Raw genomic sequence first — 27,760 nt, 5'->3', positions numbered from 1 at the left:
CAAGAGATGCTGGCGGGAAAACCCTCCTGGCCAAGTCTCTGCCTTCAGGCTCCCCTCCCCCACTTCTCCGCTCCGACACCGAAAAGAATGCAAAGAAAAAAAGTACAGAACTCAGTCAGCGAAGGGCTCGACCAAAGCGAATCGCTGCGCCGACCCCAGCCTGCGGGAGCCAGGGAGGCGGCCGCGGGGGCCCCCGTGAGCGGGGCGGCCTAAAGCCTCGGCAAGGCCGGCGCGCGGGCCCGGCCGCAGAGCAACTCCCCTTCCACACAATGGTGGGTGCTCTCGCCCCTCGGCGCTACCTGGGAGCCGAGGATGGCGTCCGTAGGGTCAGGGCCTGCGGCGGGGGCGCTTAGAGGCCAGGAAGGAAGGGGCCTAGGGATGGCTGTGGCAACGGCCTCGAGGCAAGAAGGGGGGAGGGGGCTGGAAGCGGGGCGAGGAAAAGGTGGGGGGGGTCCCGGGATCAGGGAGCCAGCCGAGCGGCGGGCTGGCGGCCGCGGTGAAGCGAGGAAGCCGGCGAAGGCCCAAGGGGTGGGGCAGGGCCTTGCGTGAGGGCCAGGGCCGCGGACGGGGGGCCCCCCGAGGTGGGGTGAGGGTCAGATTGCGGCCTCACCTAAAGTCCTTGTCGCTGGATGTCATTTTTTCCAGCAAGTTGGAAATGTGGTACGAGGCGCTCGCCATGTTGACGGCCCCGATCCCGCCCGCCGGCGCCGCTGGTGCTGCTGCCCGCTGCCGCCGCCGCCGCCGCCGCCGCCGCTCGGGCTCCTCCTCCCGCTCGCGGCGGCTCCCGCTTCCAGGGTCGCAGCGCGACGCCGACGCTGACTAGGGAGGCGCCTCGGCAGGCTGCCTCCGCGGCGAGGGTGGGCCCGTCCCGGGGGAAGCAGAGGCTGCGGGGCTGGGCTAACGACCGCGCTGCTGGCGGGAGAGCGGACTCATGGGCGGCACGGCGCACAGCAGGGCTTCTCCCGGGACCCAGACACTTCCACTCGGGCCGTCTAGCTCCCACTCCCTCCGCACTCGATCGCTAGGGCAGGAGGCCAAAACCCGCCTCCTTCGCTCCGGGGGCGGGGCGACAGGCGGAGGACGCTACGGAAAGCCGAAGTCAGAGTTCACGGAGGCCTCCCCGCGCACGCTTGAGACGCTTGTTAAAGGGCAATTCTGTTGGCTAAGGCCGATGTCAGTCTTCTCGTGGACCGCCTCCCAGGAGGCATGACAACGACTGAAGGGGGCTATTCTCGCGAGATTTCAGGGTGACGGTTAAAGGACGAGGGACGGAAGCTACAAACGGGCCTTAATCTGAAAATACTTGATTTTCTTATCTGTATGACATTAAGATAAAAAGTTCACTAATTTAAAGGCGTGTAGTGCCTGGAGATTATGGTGATTAAGGGGACAGCCTGGAGACCATAAAGAATTCTAAGAGGGAGTTTTCGTTTTGAATCGGACGCGTGGCCTGTTGCCTTTAACCACCAGACTGAAGCTGCCACGTGAAAACCACAAGTCCCAGAATTCAACGTGCGCTACGCTGAGTCGGGATGTGATTGGCTGCAGGAACTTGTAGCGTTCTCATTGGCTCCTGTGGGAGGAGTGAATGCTGGGATTTGCAGGCTGGCGCGGGAGGCGTGCTGGGGACGACCTTTCAATCACCGCTCCGTTTCCGCCTCGGGTTCGTACTGTGAACACACGCTCTTCGTTGGCGACGTTTGCCGAGCTAGGCGGCTGCGGTTCGGACAGGCGCATTGCGGTCCGGTTGGTGTCCCTGGCAGAGACCCAGTGGCGGCCTCTTGCACGAATCCTTGCCTCTGTAGAGGCATTTGGGCCTCCCGACTTCGCTGGTTAACGCACTCCTTCCGGGAGTGCAGAGCGCGCTCTCTAATGGCGGCCCAATTTTAGTAAAAGACCAGTGGGCCTGCGCGTTCTGTCCGAAATAGCTAAAGGACCATCTTCTGTACGTCAGCTTTCGTGACTTGATCTTTCAGCTGAGTATTTCGTCGCTGCCTCAGACGTACAAGCACAACCATCGGAGATGAGCTATCCGAGCCATTGTATACCATCCAAGTGTTTCATCTGCCTCATATTAGGAGTTTTCCAGATAATATTTGCCAGCTAGGGGTCCACACGTAAAAATCTGAGTTTGAGGTGGTGGGTGATTTAGCTGGCAGGCCTTTTAAAAAAGAGGAAAAATTAACCTTGGTCAGAGATTTTGTTTAAAGACAACAACAGACCTTTAGAAAGGGCATCCTACTTCCAAAACATCAAATCCGGTTTGGCATTTCTTTACCGTTCTTTCCCACTTTCACCAAATGCTACTGAGTCTTCTAGGTCAGACTCAGGTACGGATAATAGCAGTTAATAAAACAGATGAAGCGTGATTTGCCCTCACAATACGTATCCAAAGTGCCCGTCGCTGCTCTGGTCTGCCTTCGTGTATGCTTTTGTATAATATACACAACATTTTTCTGACTAGTAATCCCATGTCTCTTCCTTCATTTTACCCAAGTCTGCCATCATTAGGCCCTCCCTCACCAAACCTGCCTGACCATTTGAATAAGGGTGTCTGTTTTGAATAACTCTCACACGATATTTAATATATAAAACACACACATGCAGACACCAAGCAGATCATTTTGTGTGTGTGTGAACCTCAAGGCTTGAAACCTCAGACATCTGGTGGCAATCCTGTCTGTTAGCCTGTATCTGACCAGACTGATGTCCTGGTTTGTCTTTTTATGTGTGTCAGTCCTTACGTTTATCTGTTTCCGACTGGCCTATACCATTTGGAGTAAGACAGCTTGTGTATAAATCATGTATACTGCCATTTACTAGCTGTCGTAGGCAATTCATTTTAATCCCTCTGAGCCTCAGTTTCTTTGTGGGCAAAACGATGATCATCAGAACATTACCTTATAGGGCCCTTGTGTGTGTTTTTTTTTTTTTTTTTAAGATTGATTCATTTATTTGAAAGAGTGATAGAATCAGAGGGAGTGACAGAGAGAGAAAGAAATCTTCCATCTGCTGGTTCACTCCCCAAATAGCCACAGTGGCTGGAACTGCACCAAGCCAGAGCCAGGAACCCTGACCACCCCCTGAATCCCCGCACGTGGGTGGCAGGGGCCCAAGTATTTGGGCCACCCTCCACTGGCTTCCTAGGCACACTGGCAGGGAGCTGAATTGGAAGTAGAGAATCTCTAAGTTGGACTCAAACCGGTTCTTCCCTTTAAGAGGCCAGCATCTCAGGTAGTGGCTTAACCTACTGTGGCACAGTGCTAATCACATTAGGGGTATCATAGAAGTAAAATAAAATATTCTATATGAGTGTACTTAGAGTATTGCCTCCAGGAGTAGGGAAGTTCTCTTTTCTGCCAAGGGCCATCTGGATATTTATAAAATCATTTGCAGGCCATACAAAATTATCAACTGAAAAATTAGCCTGCTATAGATTTACTGAATTTCAAGTCTGGCCTGTGGCTGCCTTGGCTGGGGCAGATCAAAGGATTTTCAAGGGCAGGACATTCCCCACTGGTCTACAGCATAATAATAGTATTTACAACTAGTATTTCTTGCATGCTTACAAAGGTCCAGGAAAGGATAAAAATTAGCTATCTTTATGAAATATTTTATTAATCCCTGTTCCCCAAAATGTTTTACACAGCCAGTTTAGATTTATACAGAACACGTTTTATAGTGCTACTTACATATTTAAAACACACAGTGGCTCATTATTGCAGGATAAAGTCCAAATGTTTTGGCTGTCAGTGATCACCTTCATCTGTCTCTAACCTCTTCTTTCTGACCTGTCACTGTCCTCTTCTAGGGAGAAGCTCCCACTAAAGCTTTATGTCCTTAACAATTCCCACTCCTTGTCTCTGTGTATAATGATGCTAGTAACAGTAATGTAGACACCCTTGGACTTATAATGGGGCTACATCCCCATAAGTTGAAAGTATAATTGAGTCAGAAACGCACTTGATGCACCTAACTTTCAGAACATCACAGTTTGGCAATGCTGTGTGCTGTAGAGTTTGCTTGTCTCCCCTCATGCTTACCTGGCTGACTGGGAGCTGAGCTCAGCCTGGGCACAAACCAATAGCCTCAGAAAAGATCAAAATTCAAAGGGCAAGTTTCTGCTGAATGCATATATTGCTTTTGCAGTATCATAAAGTTGAAAAATCAGGAGCCAGTGTTGTGGTGCAGTGAGCTAAACCACCACCTATGTTGCCAAACATCTCATATTAAAGCAGTGGTTTTAGTCCCGGCTGTTCCGCTTCCAATCCAGCTCTCTGCCAATGCACTTGGGAAAGCAGCAGAGGATGGCCCAAGTATTTGGACCCCTGACACCATGTAGGAGACCCAGATGGAGTTTGGATGGAGTTCTAGGCTTCTGGCTTGGTCCCCACCCACCTGCAGCCATTGCAGCCATTTAGGAAGTGAACCAGTGAATGGAAGATCTTTCCCTCTTTGTCATTCTGCCTTTCAAATAAATAAATCTTTAAAAACTTAGAAAATTATGTTATAAGTTGAACCATGGTGAGTCAGGGATCTTCTGTAATAATAATTACAATAATATCTATTTATTTATGGGTCAGGTGTTGTATTAACTCTTTTCATTCTCAGAATAGTCCTGTAGGATAGAAATTATGAGGCACAAAAAAACTGAGTACAAGTTGCTAAAGGTCATCCATAAAGTGAAAGCAGAACAGAACCCACACCTTGTCTCTTCAGAAACCATACTCCAAATCGCTACACTGAAGTGCTTCTCCCCATCTGGAATGGATTTCCCTGTTTTTTTTCCCTGTTTCCTTACCATGGTCTTGAACCAGTCATAGCATTTTATGTTTGCCTCCAATTAGAGCATACATTCCTTCAGAGAATAGCCATCCTTAAACTATTTCTACTCCAAGTACAAAGTCAGTGCCATATTTTTAATGGGCACTTATTGTTCCTTGATTTTCTACTCTTGACCTGATAGGAATTTGATTTGTGGATCATTGAAAATAACTTGTTACTTGACAGTGGAGAAATGCTTTTCTTTAATGATAGGTTTATGCTAAATTACTTTTATGTGTGAAAGGAAGTAAGTTTAGCTAAAGGTAACTTGAGAGTTTGCTTTCTACAATAGAAAGTTGAGATAAGAGATTTTAGAGAGGGGAAAAAAATAGAGTCCTTCAGTCTGTTGGGAAACTCTAACATTAACCAGTAGTTTAGTTTAGTTCACAAACACACTGTGCACCTACACCATTGGATGCAAAGATGAGCAAGACACATTCCTGAACCTTGAGAAACAATCACGTGGTTCAGATTGTAAATTTCACATAAAAGTGCTGAATTTTAGGCAGAATCTAGGAAAAAGCTCTCCTTTAGTATAGAATGAAAATAGCTTTATATATATATATATTTGCAAAATGAAGAGTAGATGCTTGAATATGGTAGAACTGAGGTATTAAAAGATAAATGTCAATAAAGGGATGAGCAATGGAAACATTGTATAACTGATTTATTGAGTCATATGAGCTGTTGGAGGTGCCAGCATGAAATGTTACCTTTTTTTTTTTTTTTCAAACACATTCTGTGACATACTTTCCATGACCTTTAATGACATCCTGAGCAGATCTCATAGCTTCCCAGACCTTTTGAGGTATCGGAAGCCCAATCTAATTCCTATGGTTTGAAGGTCCCCTCCAAATCTCCTGTTGAAATTTAATTACCTTTAAGATAGAATGTGAGGTGTGACCTTGAAAAGGGGACTAGCTCACAAAGGTATTCACGCCATTGTCACAGAAGTGGGTTCCAGACGAAAAGGATGAGTTAGACCTGATTTTCTCTGTATGTCATATATTTTCTCACCTGCTCTTCTACAATGTCTTGAAGCAGCTCAGCGATTCTTAACAGAGACCAGCATCATGCTTTTGAACCACGAGACTCCAGAACCATGAGCTGAATAAGCTTCTGTTGTTTACCTAGGCTGTGGTATTCTATTATAGCAACACAAGATAGAATAAGGCAATAATTTATTCCAATGTCTGTTCAAACACTACCTTCTACCTCTAGATCTCTTTAGGGATAGGGAGATAGCATAAAAGAAGAGGAAAGCTTCCTTTGTTTTGTTATTGTACTATTATTCTCGCTCTACTGTTCCTGCCCTCTGTTTGGCAGATACCCAAACATTGACTCTCTTGTGAGGGATAAGGTGGTGAGTTCTTTGAGATAGGTCTCAGAGGCCTCAGCACATCTGATGGCTCCATAACCCTCCCAGTGAACTCAAGCCCCACTAACTTCAAAAGGATTTGTCCATGTCTCCCACTCAAAGCCCATGCATCTCCACCACACTTGATGGAGAAAGTAGTCACTGCATGGCCTCTCCCCCATCCCCAATGCTGCCACTTCCCTCCATTTCTCTTCCCTTCTCAAACGTGCAGAAATCAGTGGGTAACCCCCCGAAGAATGAATGATCTAAAGTTGTTATGCAAGTTTGAAAGGTCTCTTTGGTTTTTCAATCACTGCTTTCAAACCTGCTCTGTCAAATCTTTTTTTTCACCCTTAATGGTATCTAAGGCAGCCTCCAAAGCTCTCCAGATCCTTCCTTCCTACAAAGGTTCTCATCTCTTCCAAGTGCTTGCTTTGTTCTTGAGGTGGGTTGGGGAGGAAAGCCCCAGCACTCCCTGCTACATCTCTCTTAGAAACCTCTCTCTCCATAGTACTCATCTTAAATAGACTGGAGGGCAGTTGGGAAGATGTGGGAAGATGGTAAGAAAGTCACTTCTAGAAGCAGGATCTGCCTCTCCTTGGATGGGTCTCTTTAAAAATATTGGCTTACTTTGTACCTCACATTTTCAACTTTGGGGCTTCTAAGACATGTGGGAAATATCTCACACACATGTATGGAGGGAATGTGGAGAAAGAGATGTCCAAGAATATGGAAGGATAAGAAAGGTTCAGGTTTAGAGTGATAATGACGCTTCTCTAGGGAAATAGGAGGTCTGCAGTGATATAGCAGAGAATGACATTTTCTTGTCCATTTTGTGGTGGTTTTTGTCAGCCTACATAGCCCAGAGTAGTTGGAGAGGGATGTTATTGAGTGCAAGTTACTTAGCAGAATTACTTCTGTCTTTGCTCTATTGGATCTCAACAAGTAAATGCTGAATGATATGCTTCATTATACCTAATGTAATCCTTTAATCCTTGTGTATACATGTACATTGTATGTTGATAGGTAACACCTCTGATTATCTTAAGAGGAAAATAAAAGTGAACCCATTTAGTAATAGATTATTTGACTTCTAAATAACTTCCTCATTTGCTTGTCTGCCTCATTAGGCATTTGATTGTTCATTAGTACCCCTACTGGAGAGTAGGTGTATAAAACAGAAGTAAACAGAATTAAAACCCTTTAAATTTTCACCAAAGCAGTTCTAATATGGCAGGAAATGAAAATGTCAAAGCTTGTAGGGGGAAAAAGACACTCAAGGGCTTTATTTGTGTTTCTTTCTCCCCTATTATTACAAGGAAGTGTCTACTGCAACATTTCCCAAGCTGTGAACCACAGAACACAAGTCCATAACATGGTTATAGAAACAGATACCCTTGGGACTTGGACTGTGTGTGTGTGTGTGTGTGTGTGAAGGGGTGGGTAGGTAGGCGGGGGTGTTTAAAAGAAAGTTTAGACCAGCATTGTGGTGCAGCAGGTTAAACTGCTTCTTGGATGCGAGAATTCCATAGTGGAGTGCTAGTTGGAATCCTGACTATTTGACCTCAAATCCAGCTATCTGCTAATCCTGGAAAGCACCCAAAGATGCCCAAGTACATGGGCCCCTTCCACCCATGTGGGGGACCTGGAGGGTGTTCTGGGATCCTAGCTTTGGCTGGAGTCATTTGGGGAGTGAACTGATGGATAGATCTCTCTCTCTCTCTCTCTCTCCCTGTCCCCCTATCACTCTGCCTTTCAAATAAATAAATGGGGTGGGGGAGAGGGAGAGAGAGAGAGAGGAAGGTTAAACAAATTTTCTAACTGTAGCTTGTCTCAGAATCTTAAAATGCTGAATGTATTATGATCTCAGAGAGGAATATGTAGTTTTTTGCTACATGACACAGAGAAGAATAGAATTTAAAGTTGTAACTACTAAAATCTCAAAGAATGACAGTACCATGAAATAATTTGGAGACCATTATTCTATTAGTAATTTTTTCTGAATCAATACTGAATGGATGATAAAAAGGAGGAAAGTCTTGGTAGGAGAGAAGTTTGATATGCATTTAACAATTAGCCTCTTGCCAAGAAAGTGTGGACTGTACCCAGTTTGTACATTTGTTATAAATTCAGTTAAAGGAAATAAAGAAACTGGAGCTATATTTAGTCAACCAGTTATTGATATTTGAAGCATAATGAAGTCTGTTGAATGTCAAAGCTGATCTGTTAGGAAGGAAGGAAAAGGGCAGTTGTGATTTGTGTTTCAGGGTAGACAGCTTCACACTCAGAATAAACAGAAACAAAGTGCTTCCTGTTGGGGCTCATTCGTCAATACTGAATTCAACTTAGATACAAAAGGAAGTGAATGTTATATAAGGCTAATATCAACCAGATTTATTTCTAGTTGATGGGAAAGAGCCCAACAGTTAGGGTTTTTCCTATGATCTACTGTGAGCTAAACAACTGCAAGAAGCTCTTGGTTAATTTTTAGTGGTACTGTAAATCAAACTTAATTGTTATTCTGTGAAGGGATAATTCTTTTAGAGTTAGAATACATTTGCAGCACATTAGAGAAAATTACAAAGATTATTTATGTCAAAAAGGTGCTTCCTTTGGTATGTTTACCATTTAATTCTTGACTTTTATAATAACAATAACCATTATTTAGCATTTAAGAAATCATAGCATTTTTGATATATATTGATAAGAGCACTGTCCAGGATTTTCAGGCAACTAAAAATATCACCTTATAAATGGAAAGCTGGTTATCAGTTTTGGCAGAAGGATGAGGAAATGCTAAAATTCAGCAAGTGCTGCAGTTTGCTTTATTTATAGATGCTGTGCTGAGGAGGCCATATCCTGTCATCTGAAAAGGTATTCTGCTTACTACCAGCTGCAAGTTTTGATTTTGAATAAAGGTGTTCAGGAGTAATTTAAGAGAAATCATGAGCCCACAAGATCAGGATTTTAAAAAAAAATGAGGCTGGAGAAAAATAATAATTTAATCAAAATAGATGTAATGAAATGGTGCTTAGATTCTTTCAGCAATTGAGGTTTTATGCAATGCTACTTGTTACTACTTATACTAATAGGTGAAGTGTTAAAATATTACATTCTGGGAGCTGGCATTGTGGTACAGGAGTTAAACACCTGTAATGCTTGCATTCTATATAAGAGGACTGGTTCCAGTCCCAGCTGCTCATAGAGTTATACTACACTTAAATGAGACAAACAGAAAACAGCAGGCATGAGAGGAGTACCTTAAACATATCTCCTTTATTTTTTTTTTTTATTTGGCAGGTAGAGTTATAGACAGTGAGAGAGAGAGAGACAGAGAGAAAGGTCTTCCTTCCATTGGTTCACTCCCCAAATGGCTGCTACAGCTGGCTCTGCACTGATCCGGAGCCAGGGGCCAGGCGCCTCCTCCTGGTCTCCCATGTGGGTGCAAGGGCCCAAGCACTTGGGCCATCTTCCACAGCCCTCCAGGGCCACAGCAGAGAGCTGGACTGGAATAGGAGCAACCAGAACTAGAACTGGTGCCCATATGGGATGCCGGCACCGCAGGCAGAGGATTAACCAAGTGAGCCATGGCGCCGGCCCCAAACATATCTCCTTTATTATTTTTTTATTTTTTTTTGAAGGCAGAGTGGACAGTGAGAGAGAGAGAGAGACAGAGAGAAAGGTCTTCCTTTGCCATTGGTTCATCCTCCAATGGCCGCTGCAGCCAGTGTTCTGCGGCTGGCGTGCTGCGCTGATCCCAAGCCCGGAGCCAGGTACTTCTCCTGGTCTCCCATGTGGGTGCAGGGCCAAAGCACTTGGACCATCTTCCACTGTACTCCCGGGCCACAGCAGAGAGCTGGACAGGAAGAGGAGTGACTGGGACAGAATCCAGTGCCCCGACCGGGACTAGAATCCGGTGTGCCGGCGCCACAGGCAGAGGATTAGCCTATTGAGCCGTGGCGCCGGCCATATCTCCTTTATTATTAAAAACCAAAATTATTTTCCTCAAATAATAAACCCTCTTCCCTTCTACCACCTTTCTTTTCATACAAATATTTTGATATCTTAGGCTTGGAAATCTTGATAAAAATATTTGAATTTTTATTAATTTATTTTTTAAGGAATACAAATTTCATATGTACAACCTTAGGAATATAGTTATTCTTCCCACCATACCCACCCTCCCACCCACACTCCTCCTCCCTTTCCCCTTCCCAGTCCCATTCTCCATTAAGATTCTTTTTCAATTAACTTTGTACACAGAGGACCAACTCTAAACTAAGTAAAGATTTCAACAATTTGCACACACACACATTGTTTGAAAACAAGATTTACAGTTAACTCACAGAGGTCCTGCATGGGGAGATAGTGCACAGTGACTCCTGTTGCTGATATAACAATTAACACTCTCATGTATTATGTCAGTGACCACCCAAGGCTCTTGACATGAGCTGCCTAGGCTTTGGAAGCCTTTTGAATCCACAGACTCCATCACTATTTAGACAAAGCCATAAGCAAAGTGGAAGTTCTCTCCTCCCTTTAGAGAAAAGTATATCCTCCTTTGATGGCCACTTCTTTACGCTGGAGTCTCACTCACAGAGATCCTTCATGTAGAACACTTTTTGCCACAGTGTCTTGACTTTGCATGCCTGAGATGCTTCACAAGCTTTTCAGCCAGACCAGGAAGACTTAAGGGCTGATTCTGAGGTCAGAGTGTTACTTAAAGCAATTGTCATTCTATGAGTCTGCTGTGTGGACTGCTTCCCATGTTGGAACATTTTCTCCTTTTAAATTCTATCTATTATTATTACCAGACCCTTGATCTTATTTATATGATCCCTTTAACCCTTAATTCTATCTATATATTCAGTTTAATACTTAATATGATCACTTTAACAATTAAAATGGTATTTTTACAACCCAGCTTAATGAGATTTGGGGTGCCATGAAAATTTTTAAACCGTGCTCTTTGAAGTAAGTCCATAGGAATGTATGCAGAACTATACAGCTTTACAGTTACAAACTTCCTCTTCCCTCTCTTATTCTCATTCTTATTATTTACTGATATCTGTCCTCAATTAACTTTATACAATATGATTAACTCTATGTTAGTAAAGAGCTAAACAAATAATATGAAGAAAAAAAAACCAAAAAAAAGATAAAGAGAAAGAAACTGTTCCTTGACAGTTAAGACACTGCAGCTCAAGTCATCCCTTCTCAAAGTGTCAATTTCACTTCTACAGATTTCATTTTAGGTGCTCTATTTGATCTCATAGATTAGGGAGAAGATATGGTATTTGACCCTTTGGGACTGACTTATTTCACTAAGTATGATTGTCGCTCCCCGTCTTCATGGGGGAACGACACTAAGCCCTGCCTAGGCTTCATATCCGAGTCACGGCACCATTATGTCGCTCCCCCTCTTCGCGGAGGAACGACACAGGACCCTGCGCTGTTCTCTCGTCTGCTCGGCCCTCCCCGGGTTTACTGCTGGTTCTTCCCGGGTTGGCTACTATCCCTTCCACCTCCGTGGAAGGGCAGTTCCCCCTGGCCGCATTCCCCACTTCCGCAGGGGAGCGGCACACCGCCGGCCGGTTCTCTCGGGGGCTGCACGGGTGTTCCTTCAGATGTTCCCCATAGATGTTCCTGGTGCATGCCGTCTCTCTCCTCCTTTATAGTCCTCCTCCGCCAATCCCAACTCGGCTGCCCACACGCCGAGTACGCTGCTCTCCAATCAGGAGCAAGTCCTACAGTTTATTGGTTGAACTGGAGGCAGCTGGGTAGAAGCTGTTTTCTCCTCTCCCAGCGCCATATTGTAGGAGAGCAGATGCATAGAATAAGTCTTAATTCCAGTAACTTAGTCTAGTCCGAGCTGCTCCCCACAGAGGAGAGCAGATGCATAGAATAAGTCTTAATTCCAGTAACTTAGTCTAGTCCGAGCTGCTCCCCACATATGATGTTTTCCAGATTCACCTATTTTGTTGCAAATGATTGGATTTCTTTTTCTTTTTTTTTTTTAACCACTGTGTAGTATTCCATAGTGTACATATCCCATGATTTCTTTATGCAGTCTTTGGTTGACGGGCATTTAGGTTGATTCCATGTCTTAACTATTGTGAACTGAGTTGCAATAAACATGGGGGTACAGATAACTCTTCTATTTACTGATTTAATTTCCCTTGGGTAAATTCCAGGAGTGGGATTGGCTGGGTCAATGGTAGGTCTATATTCAGATTTCTGAGGTATTTTCATATTGTCTTCCATAGTGGTTTTACCAGCATTTGTTGTTTGTTGTTTTCTGTATGAAAGCCATTCTAACTGGGGTGAGGTGAAACCTCATTGTGGTTTTGATTTGCATTTCCATGACAGCTAGTGATCCTGAACATTTTTTCATGTGTCTGTTGGCCATTTGGATTTCCTCTTTTGAATAAGGTTTGTTTAAGTCCTTGGCTCACCTCTTAACTGGGTTGTTTGTTTTGTTGTTCTGGAGTTTCTTGATCTTTTTTATATTCTGTTTATTAATCCTTTATCAGTTACATAGTTTGCAAATAATTTCTCCCATTCTGTCAGTTGCCTCTTCATCTTGCTGACTGTTTCTTTTGCAGTACAGAAATGAAATTTTTAAGATTTTATTTATTTATTTGAGAGGTAGAGCTATAGTCAGAGAGTGGGAGAGACAGAGAGAAAGGTCTTCCATTCACTGGTTCACTCCCTAAATGACTGCAGTGGCCAGAGCTGGGCTGATCTGAAGCCAGGAGCCAGGAACTTCCTCTTTATCTCCCACAGGGGATTTGGGGCCCAAGGATTTGGACCATCTACTGCTGCCTTCCCAGGCCATAGCAGATAGCTGGATTGGAAGTAGAGCATCCGGGACACAAATTGGCACCCATATGGGATGACTGTGTCACAGGCAGGGGCTTAACCCAGTACAGCACAGCGTCAGCCCCTTAACTTTATATTTCCTTCATTATCTTCATTCACTTCAACATTAATTCTTGATTAAAATATAAATATTTCGTCTCTAATAAATTCCCAGTTCAACTGGTCTCTTCAGGCCATTTTAATTCATTCCTCATATACTAATTCAGTAACCTTTAGCCACAATAGATACTAGCTAGTGACTTAGGTAAGTTGATTAACCTCTCAAAGCCTCAATTTTCTCCACCACAAATTGTGGATAATAATATTTATTTCACAGAGTTAATGTGAGGATTAAACAGTGCAATGCAGAGATAGGCGTTTAGCCAGCAGCCAAGATGCCTACATCCCATATCAGGGTACCTGAACTCAATCCTTGAGTGGTTCTTGACTCTAGCTTTCTGCTAGTGCTGACCTTGGGAGGCCACGGTGATAGATTAAGTAATTGGGTTCCTGCCACCCACATGGGAGATCTGGATTGAGTTTCTGATTTCTGGCTTTGGCCCCAGCCCAGGTCTGGCCAATATAGGCAACTAGCAGTGTAGTGAGCCAACAGATGGGAGGTCTCTGTGTCTGTATGTTTCTCTTCCTCTTTCCCTGTCTCTGCCTCTCAAATAAAAACTTTCTGAAAAATACAATGCACTGCAAATCTTTTTTAAAAATTTGTTTATTTATTTGTTTGAAAGGCAGAGCAACAGAGAGAGGGAGACACAGAAAAAGTGAGCTCTTCCATACACTGGTTCACTCCCCAAATGGCTTCAAAATCCTTTTCTGAACCAGGCTGAAGCTAAGAGCCAGGAACTCCATCCTGGTTTCCCACATGTGTGGCAGGGGTCCAAGTACTTGGGCCATCATCTGCTGCCTTCCCAGGTACATTAGTAGGAAGCTGGATCAAAAGAGTAATTAAGACTCAAACCCTGCTGTTCCATAATGTTGACTTTATAAAGGTTGGTATAAGAGTAATTACCTGATGGATGAGAGGTAACCTTTACAATTTCTTAATTCTCTAGGTGATGTCTACAACTTAAAATCATTTTGTTTTTTTTCAGTTGCCATATCTGATAGAATCATATCTTAGAGTCTCCAGGATACTCTAAGTATTGCCATATATGCTCTGGACCTTAGTTTTTGTTCACTTACTACCCTGTCTTCTACTTTCATAGTATATTCCAAATGAAAGTGATACTGGTTGAATTTGAAATCACCTAAATACCTTGGTAATATGTTGATGATGGGGGCTGATGCCGTGGTGCACTAGGTTAATCCTCCACCTGTGGTGCCAGCATCCCAAATGGGTGCTGGTTCTAGTCCTGGTTGCTCCTCTTCCAGTCCAACTCTCTGCTGTGGCCTGGGAAAACAGTGGAGGATGGCCTAGGTGCTTGGGGCCCTGCACCCATGTGGGAAACCAGGAAGAAGCACCCGGCTCCTGGCTTCAGATTGGCGCAGCTCCATCCGTTGCGGCCATTTGGGGAGTGAACCAAGGGAAGGAAGACCTTTCTCTCTGTCTCTCTCGCTGTCTGTAATTCTACCTGTCAAATAAATAAATAAAAATCTAAAAAAAAAGTTGATGATCAGTTTGCACCCCAGACCAATTAAATTTCAGTGTTGAGAACCACATTTGTGTTTATTTGTTCGGTTTTGATTTTGTTCTTATTTTCCCCCATTTTGTTTGGGATCTAATTGTAGAATTTTGTTTCAACTTTTTTTTTTTTTTTTTTTTTTGACAGGCAGAGTGGATAGAGAGAGAGACAGAGAGAAAGGTCTTCCTTCCATTGGTTTACCCCCAAAATGGTTTCTACGGCCGGCGCGCTGTGCCGATCCAAAGCCAGGAGCCAGGTGCTTCCTCCTGGTCTCCCATGCCGGTGCAGGGCCCAAGGACTTGGGCCATCTTCCCCTGCCTTCCTGGGCCACAGCAGAGAGCTGGACTGGAAGAGAAGCAACCGGGACAGAATCTGGAGCCCCAACCAGGAACCCGGGGCCAGCCTGTTTCAACTTTTGATTATCTTTTTAAATCTTGATTTTTGCCATGAGACATACTAGCTACTGAGTTGCTGCAAATTTCAGCATCATGGCAAAAATATCCTTAACCAAATTACTTGTTTAAAAAGGTAGCTAAAGAGACAGTGGCATACTCCTGACAAATTCTCCGTAACTTCACATTAATTCATTAATCAGAACTTTGGAGAATATCATTAATCAGATACTCTGATTACAAATCCACATAATTGCACTTCATGATACTTCTTACTTTGCAATATCATCCCTTCTAAAGCTTGTACAAAGGAAGAGAACCTGTCAAAGCATCGAACCAAGATATACCCTATAGCCCTATCTGAAAATGTGAAGTTTATCTGGATAATTTTTAGCAAACCTTTTCTGCTTCCTTCTGATTACAATTTTCTTTTCTCTATGCTTAAAGACTCAGTGCATCATCCTTGAGTTTTACTGTGAATCAGACCAAACTCACAATCCCAGAGTTTGGAGTATGCTTTTTTTTTTTTTTTTTGGTACTTTATTTTTCCAACCTTGGACTTTAAGGAACTCTTCATTCTCTCCAAATTCTCAAAGATTATCAGTAGCCACTCTATAATCATCATGAGCTTTTTGATAGATTGAGATGCTTATATCCTTTTGATATCTTGAGATATTGTTCATTCAGCCCTTAAGATAAAGTAGAGTGGGTGATTTTTTTTTAAATTTTATTCTCTTGGTCTCCCATGTGTTCTCAAAAGTATTTGTTTTTCTCTTCTTAAATGATGATAAATATTCCCAGAAAAGATGGAAATTTACTGAAGAAGTTAGCTGAATTGAAGAGAGTTGACTAATTCTTCTTTATTTCTTGTATTTGGTAGCATTATTATTGCCATTCACCCCAAGTAGCAACCTTATCCACTGTTCTTGCTCCCTTAACTCACAAATGAATCTCATTTTTCTTGCTTTAATAGTTATTACAAGCTTCAGAATCTTCCGAGCTTCTAGCCTCACAGACAATATTTCCATATATTCCTTGCTATTTCTCCAAGTTATTTCTCATTAATGTTGTTGTTATTGATAGCTTTCCCTTCATATTCCTTTTCAAAATTTTTCATGACTTATAAATATAAACTTGTTGGAGAATTCTTCATGCAGTCACATTAGCATTGTTATGCATCTCCCCTTTTCTTCGTCATCACTACAGATGAGAGGTTGGCAAACCTTTTTTGCAAATTGAGATACTCAACATTCTGGGCCTGCTGGACTATGTAGTCTCTGTTGCAACTACTGAACTTGCCACTGTATCACAAAAGCAGCCATATAAAACACATAAACATGGGCAGGCATTTGGCTTAGTGATTCAGATGCCTGAATCCCATTTCATTGTACTTTTGTTCAATTCCTGGCTCCAGCTCCTGATTCCAGCTGCCTGCTAATGCAGACCCTAGGAAGCAACAGTGATGGCTCAGGTAATTAGATCCTGCCATCCACATGGGAAATTTGGATTGAATTTTGGGCTCCTATCTCTGGCCTAACCCAGTTATTGCAAGCATTTCGGGAAAGGAAAAAAGTGGATGAGGATTCTCTCTCTCTCTTTCCATCCCCACTTCTCAGATAAATAAACCTTTTTCTAAAAAAAAAAAGAAAATACATAAACAAAAGAGTGTATATATGAAATTATATTTATGGACACCTATTTTTGAATTTCATATAAATTTCACATTACAAAATGTTATTCTTCTTTTGATTAAAAAATATGTGTAAATGTAAAAACACTTGTTAGTCAATGGGCCTTATCAAAACAAGAGACTAGACCTGGTGTTGTGGCATAGTGGGTACAGCCACCACTTTCAATGTTGGTCCCATATGGGCACCAGTTGGAGACCTGGATGCTCCACTCCCATCCAGCTCCCTGCTAATGCACCTGGGAAAGCAACAGAGGATGGCCCAAGTTCCTGAGCCCATGCACCCACATGGGAGACCCAGAAGAAGCGCCTGGCTCCTGGCTTCAGATGGGTTCAACTCCAGCCATTGCAGCCATTTGAGGAGTAAACCAGAAGATGGAAGATCTCTCTCTCTCTGTAACTCTACCTTAGAAAGAAAGAAAGAAAGAAAGAAAGAAAGAAAGAAAGAAAGAAAGAAAGAGGAAGGAAGGAAGGAAGGAAGGAAGGAAGGAAGGAAGGAAGGAAGGAAGGAAGGAAGGAAGGCCTTTGAAAGTCTCTGGAGATTAAAAACACAAAACAAAACAGGAGACTGGATGGAATTCCTCTATGGGCTATAGTTTGCAAACCCTTCTGGAAATGGGTCAAAATGTACAATACACACCACAATCAACAAAGAAAATTATTTTTTACTTTCTTGGAAAAATTGGAATTGGATACTACTATTTGGCTTCAAAGAGTTACCTTACCCTTTCAGCTTCCAAAGGATGGGCATTTAGGACAAGTTCTCAAGAGGTGCCCTGGAAAGCTTTCAGAAACGTCTTCCCATGCTATTCTCAGAAGGGCCACTTTCTTTCTTAATTTTTTTAAAATAGTATTTGAATTTGTATTGTACTCTTTTAAAATATTTTTTATAAATAGTTACTCATTTAATTGAAAAGCAGAGTTACGAGGGGATAGAGTGTTGGGAGAGATCTGAAGCCAGGAGCATGGAATGCCAGGTCTCCCATGTGGGTGCAGCATCCAAGATTTGGGCCATCTTGTGCTCCTTTTCCGGGTACATTAGCAGGTAGCTGGATTGGAAGTGGAGCAGCTGGGACTTAAACCGTCACCCATATGGGATGCTGGCATTGCAGGCAGTGGCTTAAACCACTGTGCCACAATAGTAGCAGGAAGGGTCACTTTCTGGACAAGCTGGCCTCCCTAGGCTAGACTCATCTTCCATGATGTGTCTTTCTCCTATCCCAGGAGGAATTTCCAGTCTTCCCAGGCATCTGATAGTATTTTACGGTCCTTTCCTCCAACATTCCCAAGGATCTGGACAAAAGGTTCTTCATCATTTCTTCTGACAGGTTAGATTGAGGTCTAATGGGATTTCTGATGGCCTATTCTGATATCCTAGAGTTCTTGAGATAGGCAGGCAGATACTACCACGCAGCAGTGAATTAGTATATATTTGTAGAATTGCATCTGTATATTTAATGTGCATCATTAACCATCTTCTGTGAGCTGGAAAAAAGTGAGAGAAAATCAAAATTTTAGTTACATATTATAAAATGAGCACATTTCAAATAATGTATTTATTTTTTCAATAGAATTTTCCCACCTAATATTCTCTTGCTTTCTTTCTCATATTTTACTTTAGGACAGCATGTTATTATAGTCCACTGGTTTTCTTCCTCTATTGATTTCTATATCATTTCCCCTTTAAAAAAAAGTAATACATTTAGAGGAAAAGATGGAGACGAACATTGACCTAACAGTTCAGACCCTGGAAATTTAAAGCAAATAATCAAGAAATTTTATACATTAGATCCACTTGTATCCAATAAAAGTTGAAACTTTTTAAAGACTTATTTATTTATTTGAAAGGCAGATATATATATGTGTGTGTGTGTGTGTGCGTTTATATATATATATAGAGAGAGAGATAGAGAGAGAGAGAGAGAGAGAGAGAGAGAGAATCTTCCATCTACTGGTCTAGTTCCCAAATGGCTGCAATGGCCAGGGCTAAGCCAGGCTGAAACCAGGAGCTAGGAGCTTCATCTAGGCCTCACATGTGGGTGCAGTAGCCCAAACACTTGGGCTAGCTTCTGCAGCTTCTCCAGGCACATTAGCAGGGAGCTGGATTGGAAGTGGGGCAGCAAGGACATGAACTGGTGCCCAGACAACATACTGGTGTCACAGCGATTTAACATTCCGTGCCACAACTCCATTCACAAAATTTAAACTTTTTACTGGTTTTATTTCCATTTTAAGTGTAATACTTCATGATATGGCAAATAACTTAGATACCAGTGATATTCTTGCTCTGCTACAATCTGTCTAGAAATCTTGTTCCTAAATAAATGTAATTTTTTCAAATGTTTCTTGATCTTGTTTCTAAAAATTAAATACATCAGGATAGTAGTCACTTACGGAATTGTGGATTCCGATGTAAGGCCAAGCCAGCCTGTGCCTGTCGAGTCTAGACCAGTAACACAATAAGTGTGTGTGTGGCTGAAGGGGCGGTAAGGTCTGCATTCCAGGGATTATTCAAGACGATCTGTGAGGTTGAGCAAAGAAATATAAGAACTTTCATTTGTGTTTCTTCTTGAAATTATATTTTTCATACTCAGATTTTTATCAGTATAATTAAATACAAAGGTACTTTGTAAAGTTCATGGAAAATGGAATTGAAAGTTCATTTTGGTGTCAAAAAATCAAAATAAATGTATATGAAGGATTTTCAAGATACTTATGAAAAATTTCTATTATGAGAAAACTATAAATAGATTTCAAAATCTTTACCATATATTTCCATTTTTTCAGCAATACTTTGGAGTATTGTCATATGTGTACAATTTATAAATCATCAGGATAATCTCATTTATTTTTTAAAAGATTCATTTATTTTGAAAGGCAGAGAGAGAGAGAGAGGAAAAGATCTTCCATCTGCTGTTTCACTCCCCCAATGCCCACAATAGCCAAGGTTGAGCCAGGTGCCAGGAACTCTGCATTAGTTCACTCTTTCTAATTTTAACTAAAATACCTGAGTAGAGCCTCTTTGGGAAATAAAAATATTATTTCAGCTTACAGTTGCGGGTTACAGAAATGGGTGGCTCTACACTTCAGTGTCTAATGGAGGCTGGTCACTGTGGGTATGGAGGCATGATCACATGGTAGGACAGGAAGGAGAGAGGGAGAAGGAGAGAGAGAGGGAAAGAATACCTAGTCTGAAATTGAATTCAAACAATCAACCCTCTTGTGAGGCATGTCCCCAGTGAGCCATACCCATTGGTCCCACCTCCTTGATGTCATTTTAAGATAAAGTCTCCACCCCAAATCAATCATTAATGTTAAGACATGGAGTTTTAAAATCTTGCATGAGTTTTGGGGAGAGAAGTCCTAGTCAACATACAACAAATTCCACTAGGGTCTCCCACATGGATAGCAGGAACCCAAGTACTTGGGCCATCATCTGGCAGGAAGTGGGACTGGAAGCATAGAGTAGCTGGGATTCAAACCAGCACTCCAATGTAGGATGTAGGTATCCCAAATAACAATTCAACCTTCTGTGGTACAACACCTATCCCATCTCAATCATATTTAACTCTTAGGGGTATGTAAGCAATTAAAAATATGTGAAAGCACTGATCTATAGTGAAGCAGTTCAACTTCTGCCTTTCCAGAGTGCTGGTGTCAGGTCCAAGACTGCCTAGGATTTCTCATTCTGTGGGTACCATCCTTCCCACAGGATGCTGCACTCCTGTGCAAAAGAGCCAGTTTCCTTAGAGGTTTGCATGCTAGGGTCAATTATAAAATAGAGATAATCCAAATCCATGTGTTATTTAGCATTGCCAGAGACTACATGGACTTTTGAGCCCAATTAGGACTTTTATACTTGCTTCACCATCATAGATATTAAAAGAAGAAGAAGGAGAGAGAGAGGGAGAGCGAGGGGAAAGGGATGAGGAAGGACAAAGAAGAAAAGTATTCTATATCCCTTAGCCCTAGTTCCTATAGGTATCATTGTACTTTCTTGTTTTATGAGCTTGAAATTGAGGATTGTAAATAGTTAACAATAACTCCATAATAAAACTAAATATCCCACTGTCTTGTATGAAAATTGTGGCTGTCACAGAAAATATAACCGATAGTGGTGGCAATGCTGATTATGACTATTGTTCCTCCAAAATAAAAGGAAAAAAGGGATTTAATCTCAAATGTCGACACTTTACTCATGCAGAGCCCCAGAACCTTCCTATCCTGTCCCCTGCTCCCCCAACCCCACTAAATGAAACAAAATAGATCTTAAGAAGGAACCCTGTCAATTAGAAAGACAGTTTGCTTGATTTTTACTTCTTCTGGGTGAATTCTCATTAATCTTTTAAAAATATTTTTTAGGCAATCATTGATTTAAAAATGATTTTGGGTGCTCTAGTATACTTCATTATACTAAAGATGAGTAAGTCTCTCTTTTCTTCCTGATAAAGGCTCTTGTGTGGACCCAGGATTGCCGTTCTTTTTTCACCAACTTTCAATTTGTAGAAGTATAGCAGTAGGAGATTAAGCAGTGTGTATTGACCTATAAAAAGGAACCTGGCATTTGGGGATGATTTTCACAAACTACTTAAATTGACATCATGTTCTTGTCATCTATCCCTTTTTCTGAAAATAGGGCAGTGGCAGAACTTTTTGGTAAAATTCAGGACTCTTAACCACTGAGGGAAAAGGGCAAATTGGTTTTGCTTTAAGCAGTGCTTTGACAAACCAGTGTCTCAAAAAGTAAATTTCAGGAAAATAATTTTTTTTGTCTGATGAAATATTTAATACTCTTTCTGATCTTGTTTTCTAACGTTTCTTTGGAAATTTAGCACTGAGGACTCTGAAACTATTTTTAAAATATTTTTGTCACAGAAAGGATATGGGTTTTTTAATATAAAAAGTAGACAAAGATCCTATAGACACGTGTGTTTGGAAAGCATTGATGTAAAGGAAACCTTCCGCCGGGCCGCGTTTGCTGGGGTGCCAGCAGCTCTCTGGCCCTGCCTGGACCAGGCCGCGCCTCCCAGAGCTCTCCCATTAACGCCAAAGTCTGGTCTGGTGTGGTTTTGGTTGGGCAGGGGTCTGTCGCGCTGCGGGGGGGCGTAGCAATCCGGAAGGTGTCTTCCCGCGTCCTGGGGTGGGGGGATCAGCAATCCCAGCCCTAAGTCCCACACAGGTGCTTCCGTTTAGAATCTGAAAGCTTGGGCCCGGCGGTGGGAATGGAACCCAGCACCTCTGCGAGTGGAGCTTCCTCCATGCACAGAGCTACAAGCTTAGGATGGAAGCGGAGAGTGGCTTGTATAGGTTCCTGGCTACTTTTCCCTTCCCCCTGCTGACTCAGCTCACTCACCCCCCCCCCCCCCCACCCCCCATGCCACACACCTGGATCAAACATTTCCTTCCTCCCCCTTTGCTTCAGCCCTGCCGGCCCATTGGGGCCTTTGGGGGTGGGGCCGGCAGATGGGAGGCGTCTTAATAAAGTTTTAAAAGTAGTAAAAAAAAAAAAAAGCTTCCTGGTTTCCAACCGGTTCTACCTACAGATGCTCTCAACTTTGTTTTCCATACACAGCCCAGTGCCTTAGTCCACCTAATCTCCTTGATGGAAGGAATTATCAGTCACCCTCAGTAAGAAAGACAAAATTCCGTTTAGGTCTGTTCTCAGCACTGTGACACTTGTTTCTAGTCTCTGCAGAAACATCTGTAGTTTGAGAGGTAAAATCTAATGTTGCAATTTCAGTACTGGCTGTGGTGCTGTTTGAGAGTTAGTTGACACTAATCTTCCCTAAAATGGTTTCTTGAAGAAGAAGTCAAATCTCAGCATGAACAAATCACCTAAAAGTATTTTTCTTCCAAGAGTGGGCACTAGTATGACAATAAGAGAATATAAGTATGAAAATATGAGGTACTCTATAAGGATTTTGAGCACTAAAATAAAACACAGTATTGTAGGTATTTTTTAATTTTCAAAAAGCTTTTAATTTTATCAGACATATTTGAAAGGCAGAGAGAGAGAGATTGATTCTCCCATGTACTGTTCCACTCCCCACATGCCTCTCCAAGAGGTAGTGCTGGGCCAGGCCAAAGTTAAGAGCCAGGAATACAATACAGGTTTCTCATATGGGTGACAGTAATTAAGCTGTTTATGTATCACCTGCTGCCTCCAAGGGTGTGCGTGTATAGGAAGCTGGAATGGAGAGCTGAGCCAGGACCCTGATCCAGAAACTCATGATGCAAGTGTCCTGCAGACAAACTGCTGTGCCAAACACCCACCCTCAATATGGTGTGTATTTTGTGGGGCCTACAAATACGCTAGCTTTCTGACAAGTCCATAATTACACATAGGAATTTCATGATTTTTAGGTATAAATCTCATTTTGTCTTTAATTTACTTGAACTCTCTTCCTTTCTTTCTTCCTTTCTTTCTTCCTTTCTTTCTTCCTTCCTTTCTTCCTTCCTTTCTTCCTTCCTTCCTTCCTTCCTTCCTTCCTTCCTTCCTTCCTTCCTTCCTTCCTTTCTTTCTTTCTTTCTTTCTTTCTTTCTTTCTTTCTTTCTTTCTTTCTCTTTCTTTTTACAGGCAGAGTGGACGTGAGAGAGAGAGAGACAGAGAAAAAGGTCTTCCTTTTCCATTGGTTCACCCGCCAATGGCTGCTACGGCCGGCACGCTGTGGCCGGCGCACCACACTGATCCGAAGCCTGGAGCCAGGTGTTTCTCCTGGTCTCCCATGCGGGTGCAGGGCCCAAGGACTTGGGCCATCCTCCACTGCACTCCCGGGCCACAGCAGAGAGCTGGACTGGAAGAGGAGCAACCGGGACAGAATCCGGCGTCCTGACCAGGACTAGAACCTGGGGTGCCGGCACCTCAGGCGGAGGATTATCCTATTGAGCAGCGGAGGCGGCCTTGAAATTTCTTACTTGTGTTTTTGATAGCCCAGGGCATCTTATCAGATGGAAGTAAAATGCTGTTGGGCTGGCGTTGTGGCACAGCAAGTTAACCCAGCACCTGCAATGCCAGCATCCCATATGGGTGCTGGTTTGAGTCCTAGCTGCTCCACTTCAAATCCAGCTCTCTGCTAATGAGCCTGGGAAAGCAGTGGACGATGGCCCAAGTACTTGTGCCCCTGCATGCATGTGGGAGACAAGGAAGAATAAAATACTATCAAATGGCCATCTTCAGCAGTGTGGCAGTATTAAAGCTTAGGAGTGGAATAGAAATTCACAAATCAGTAAATAGGTTCCAGAGATTAGTCTTATTTTATTTAAAGATAACAATGTCTAATTCATAGGTTTGTTAGAAAGACAAAACAGAAACATATTTGTACAGGACCTCACCCAGCACATGGTCCATGAGTAAGTTCTCTATTAAAGGGAGCTATTAGCTGTGAGGCTGTGCTGAACCACCCACTTTTCCCCAACAGTGAGAGAAACATTGTGAGGAGTTAGTGTTACTATTTGTATTTTGAACAGAGTAGTTAATCTCCCTTCCAAATGTGTATACTTGCTTATTGGTAGGAATACTCAGTTCCAGAAGTGGAGCAAGCCATTCTTCAGAAGCTAAAAATCTTTTATTACTGTCATTCCCACAAAACCTCTGAGGAAAAGAAGTCATGCTGACCAAGGGTAATTGATTATGTCATAAAATCAGTCACAAAATTCAGCTTTCACTGCTTTTCAATCTATGTCTGCCTCTGTGCAGATTTAGCAAGGCCATTGCTTGCTCTGTCTTGACTTGTAGTGAAATTGTGAAGATGCCTAGCCTATTTATGTTATCAAACATAATGTCTTTATTCCAATCAAATTTTCATTCATAACATATGCCAATGCATTTACACTTGTAGTAAAATAATCAATCTACCAAACTTTTATTATAATCTGTCAAGGAAGATTTACCTCTGGATACGCCTGGGTCTCTGTATATTTGTTTTGTTAGTATCAAAGGATTTTTTCATATAACTCAAATAATTCAATATCTGAATAAGGTCATTATGCTCAAAAGAGAAACAGTTGAGGTGTCTTTATAATCTCTTTCATATGTGAAATGAGATGAACTTCTGTCCTACTATGATAAAGGTAAACTGAAAACAAGAGGAGTTTCAGGAAATAAGAAGCAATGTTTAGAAGACAGAATGAAGTCTCTGCTGTGATGCAAAGCTTTTTTTAAAAAGATTTATTTATTTATTTGAAAGTCAGAGTTACACACAGAGAGAAGAAGCAGAGAGAGAGAGAGAGAGAGAGAGAGAGAGAGTCTTCTATCCGCTGGTTCTCTCCAATTGGCCGCAACTGCCGGAGCTGTGCTGATCTGAAGCCAGGAGCCAGGAGCTTCTTCTGGGTCTCCCATATGGGTGCAGCGGCCCAAGGACTTTGGCCATCTTCTACTGCCTTCCCAGGCCATAGCAGAGAGCTGGTTTTGAAGTAGAGCAGCCAGGACTTGAACTGGCGCCCATATAGTATGCTGGCACTGCAGGCGGCTGCATTACTCCCTATGCTACAGCACCAGCCCCGCAAAGCTTTTTAGTTGACATTTAGGACTGAAGGTCAGTAGCATGAGTGGTTCTAGAGTCTTTGGAGATAGGTAGGATCAGTTAGAGATGTAGTCTTCATTGTGCCTTGGCACCAGTGATGGACTGTGCTGTGCTTCATTTTGTTGCTTTTGGACCAGATTAAAAGGACAGTGCAAAATAGATGCTCCTTGATTTAGCTTAATAACTCACATAATTTGCTAGCACTGGACAGCTGGCCATCTATTTGCTTCTGGGCCACTATCAAGTTAACGATTCGTATGAATTAGGTCAGGTGCAATGCCATCTTAGTTACCCCAATATTTTTTTTTCAAACTGAATTATCTGAAAAGTAAACTGCAGACCTTACTATGAATCTTATAGAGTATAAAAAAACCTAAATAATGCTGTTCCAGACGTTTATACACTGACCTAAATCATGCTGTTCCAGACGTTTATACACTGACCCATGTTAAGGAAAACATTTTGGGGAAGGTGCTTACTGTCTGTTAGGGTGCTGGCATCACATGGGTTGGGATTTTGGCTACCCTGTGCTTCTCATCCAGCTTCCTGCTAATGCATCTGGGAAGCAGCAGTTGATGGCTAAAGTACTTGGGTTATATCCATCCACATGGGAGATCCAGATGGAGTTCCTGGCTCCTGGCTTCAGCATGGCCCAGTCCTGGCTGCTTGAGGCGTTTGGGGAATGAACCAGTGGATAGAAGATTCTCTCTCTCTCTCTCTCTCTCTCTCTCTTTCTTACTCTGCTTTTCAAATAAATAAATCTTTTTTAAAAAGGTAAACTATTTTATAACATAACCCAGCTCATGCAATTTTATAGATACATGAGCAGTCTTCAAAAAAGTTATGGGAAATGTGTATTATGAAGAAGCTATACATGGATTTAAAAATCCTTTTCTCCAAAATAAATTAATCTTTTGATTTATTTATTTATTTATTTTTTGACAGGCAGAGTGGACAGTGAGAGAGAGAGACAGAGAGAAAGGTCTTCCTTTGCCATTGGTTCACCCTCCAATGGCCGCCGCAGCCGGGGACCGCGCTGATCCGATGGCAGGAGCCAGGTGCTTCTCCTGGTCTCCCATGGGGTGCAGGGCCCAAGCACTTGGGCCATCCTCCACTACACTCCCTGGCCACAGCAGAGAGCTGGCCTGGAAGAGGGACAACCGGGACAGAATCCGGTGCCCCGACCGGGACTAGAACACAGTGTGCCGGCGCCGCAAGGCGGAGGATTAGCCTAGTGAGCCGCGGCGCCGGCCTGATTTCATTTTTAAAGATTTCTTTTATTTATTTGAAAGAGTTACAGAGAGGAAAAGGGAGATCTGTATATCTAATCTATCCATCAAGAGAGATCTTCCATCTGGTAGTTCACTCCCCCACTGGCTGCAGTGGCCCAGGTGGGCCAGACTGAAGCCAGGAGCCAGGAGCTTCCTCCAGGTATCCCATATGGGTGCAGGGGCCCAAGCACTTGGGCCATTTTCCACTGCTTTCCCAAGCACATTAGCAGGGAACCAGGATTGAAAGTGGAGCAGCCAGGACTCAAACCGGTGTCCATATAGGAAGCTAGTACTGGGAACAGAAGCTTAACACATTATACCACAATGCCATCCCCTAATATCATTCTTACATGAACCATTTGAAATAGCCTTGTATGAGACAAAATGGAAATATGCATAAGCATATGTAAGATGTTCCAAAGCTCCTGTACATCAGTAAGTCCTCTACTGGAGAGGGAAGGGCAAAATGGTGAGGAAAATGAGCAGTATTAATTGTGTTTCAAATACAAATGACATTAAAACTATTCAATGTTTTAGAAGTCCATGAAAAAGTGGAATAAAAGATGATGCACATTTTCCAATAGTTTTATAAAAATTATTTATTTGAAAGGCAGAATAATCATAAATCTTCCATTTGTTGGTTTACTTCCTAAATGCCCACGACATCTGTGTCTAGACCAAGCTGAACCGGTAGCCTGTAACTCAGTCCACATTTCTCACATGAGTGGCAGGGGTCCAACTACTTGAGCAATCACCTGCTCCCTTCTAGGGTACACAATAGCAAGAAGCTGGAATCAGGAGTAGAGCTGGGGCTAGAACTCAGGCACTACAATATAGGATTTGGGTTTCCCAATCAGCATATTAACAACTGTGCAAAATGCTTGCCCCATTATATACACACACACACACGCCTGTATACATTCACACACCTAATGTGAAACAAACATTTAAGGAAACAGTGCTTACTCTTACTATGGGCCAGACATTCTGATGTTTTCTAATTTCATTTTTCCAAATGCTGGAGATCCACTAATGGGTGTGTTGTCTGTGGTTTGAAAATCCCACTCTGGAGAGCCCCTAGAACTTGTTCCTCTTGCTGAGAAGCTACAGAGTCTGTCTCTGTGCACAGGTCCATCCCTTCTGTTTAGCTTGCTTTTGTGCAACTTTTGTCTGTCAGAAGCCAGTACAAAACAGATTTTTGTTACTTCC

At 42.7% G+C, this 27,760-nt stretch overlaps 1 protein-coding gene and 1 long non-coding RNA gene across 2 annotated transcripts in view; one reads left to right on the top strand and one right to left on the bottom strand.

The window, feature by feature from the left end:
* The window catches only part of CAND1 (cullin associated and neddylation dissociated 1), a 70,007-nt gene extending 68,997 nt beyond the window's left edge, over positions 1–1,010 (bottom strand). Inside the window, exon 1 of the mRNA XM_051846406.2 lies at positions 611–1,010. Coding sequence (XP_051702366.1) covers positions 611–678 — 68 coding nt within the window. The 5' untranslated portion in view covers positions 679–1,010. The remainder of the gene's footprint in view (positions 1–610) is intronic.
* Positions 1,011–1,165: 155 nt separating this feature from the next.
* Positions 1,166–27,760, top strand: part of LOC138844388 (uncharacterized) — a 239,295-nt gene continuing 212,700 nt past the window's right edge. Inside the window, exon 1 of the long non-coding RNA XR_011380151.1 lies at positions 1,166–1,663. This is a non-coding gene — a long non-coding RNA (uncharacterized lncRNA). The remainder of the gene's footprint in view (positions 1,664–27,760) is intronic.

This window comes from Oryctolagus cuniculus, chromosome 11 (assembly GCF_964237555.1).
Source record: "Oryctolagus cuniculus chromosome 11, mOryCun1.1, whole genome shotgun sequence".
Taxonomy (NCBI): Eukaryota; Metazoa; Chordata; class Mammalia; order Lagomorpha; family Leporidae; genus Oryctolagus; species Oryctolagus cuniculus.
Note: the sequence above shows the minus strand (reverse complement) of the source record. Positions and strands in the feature narration are given on the sequence as shown.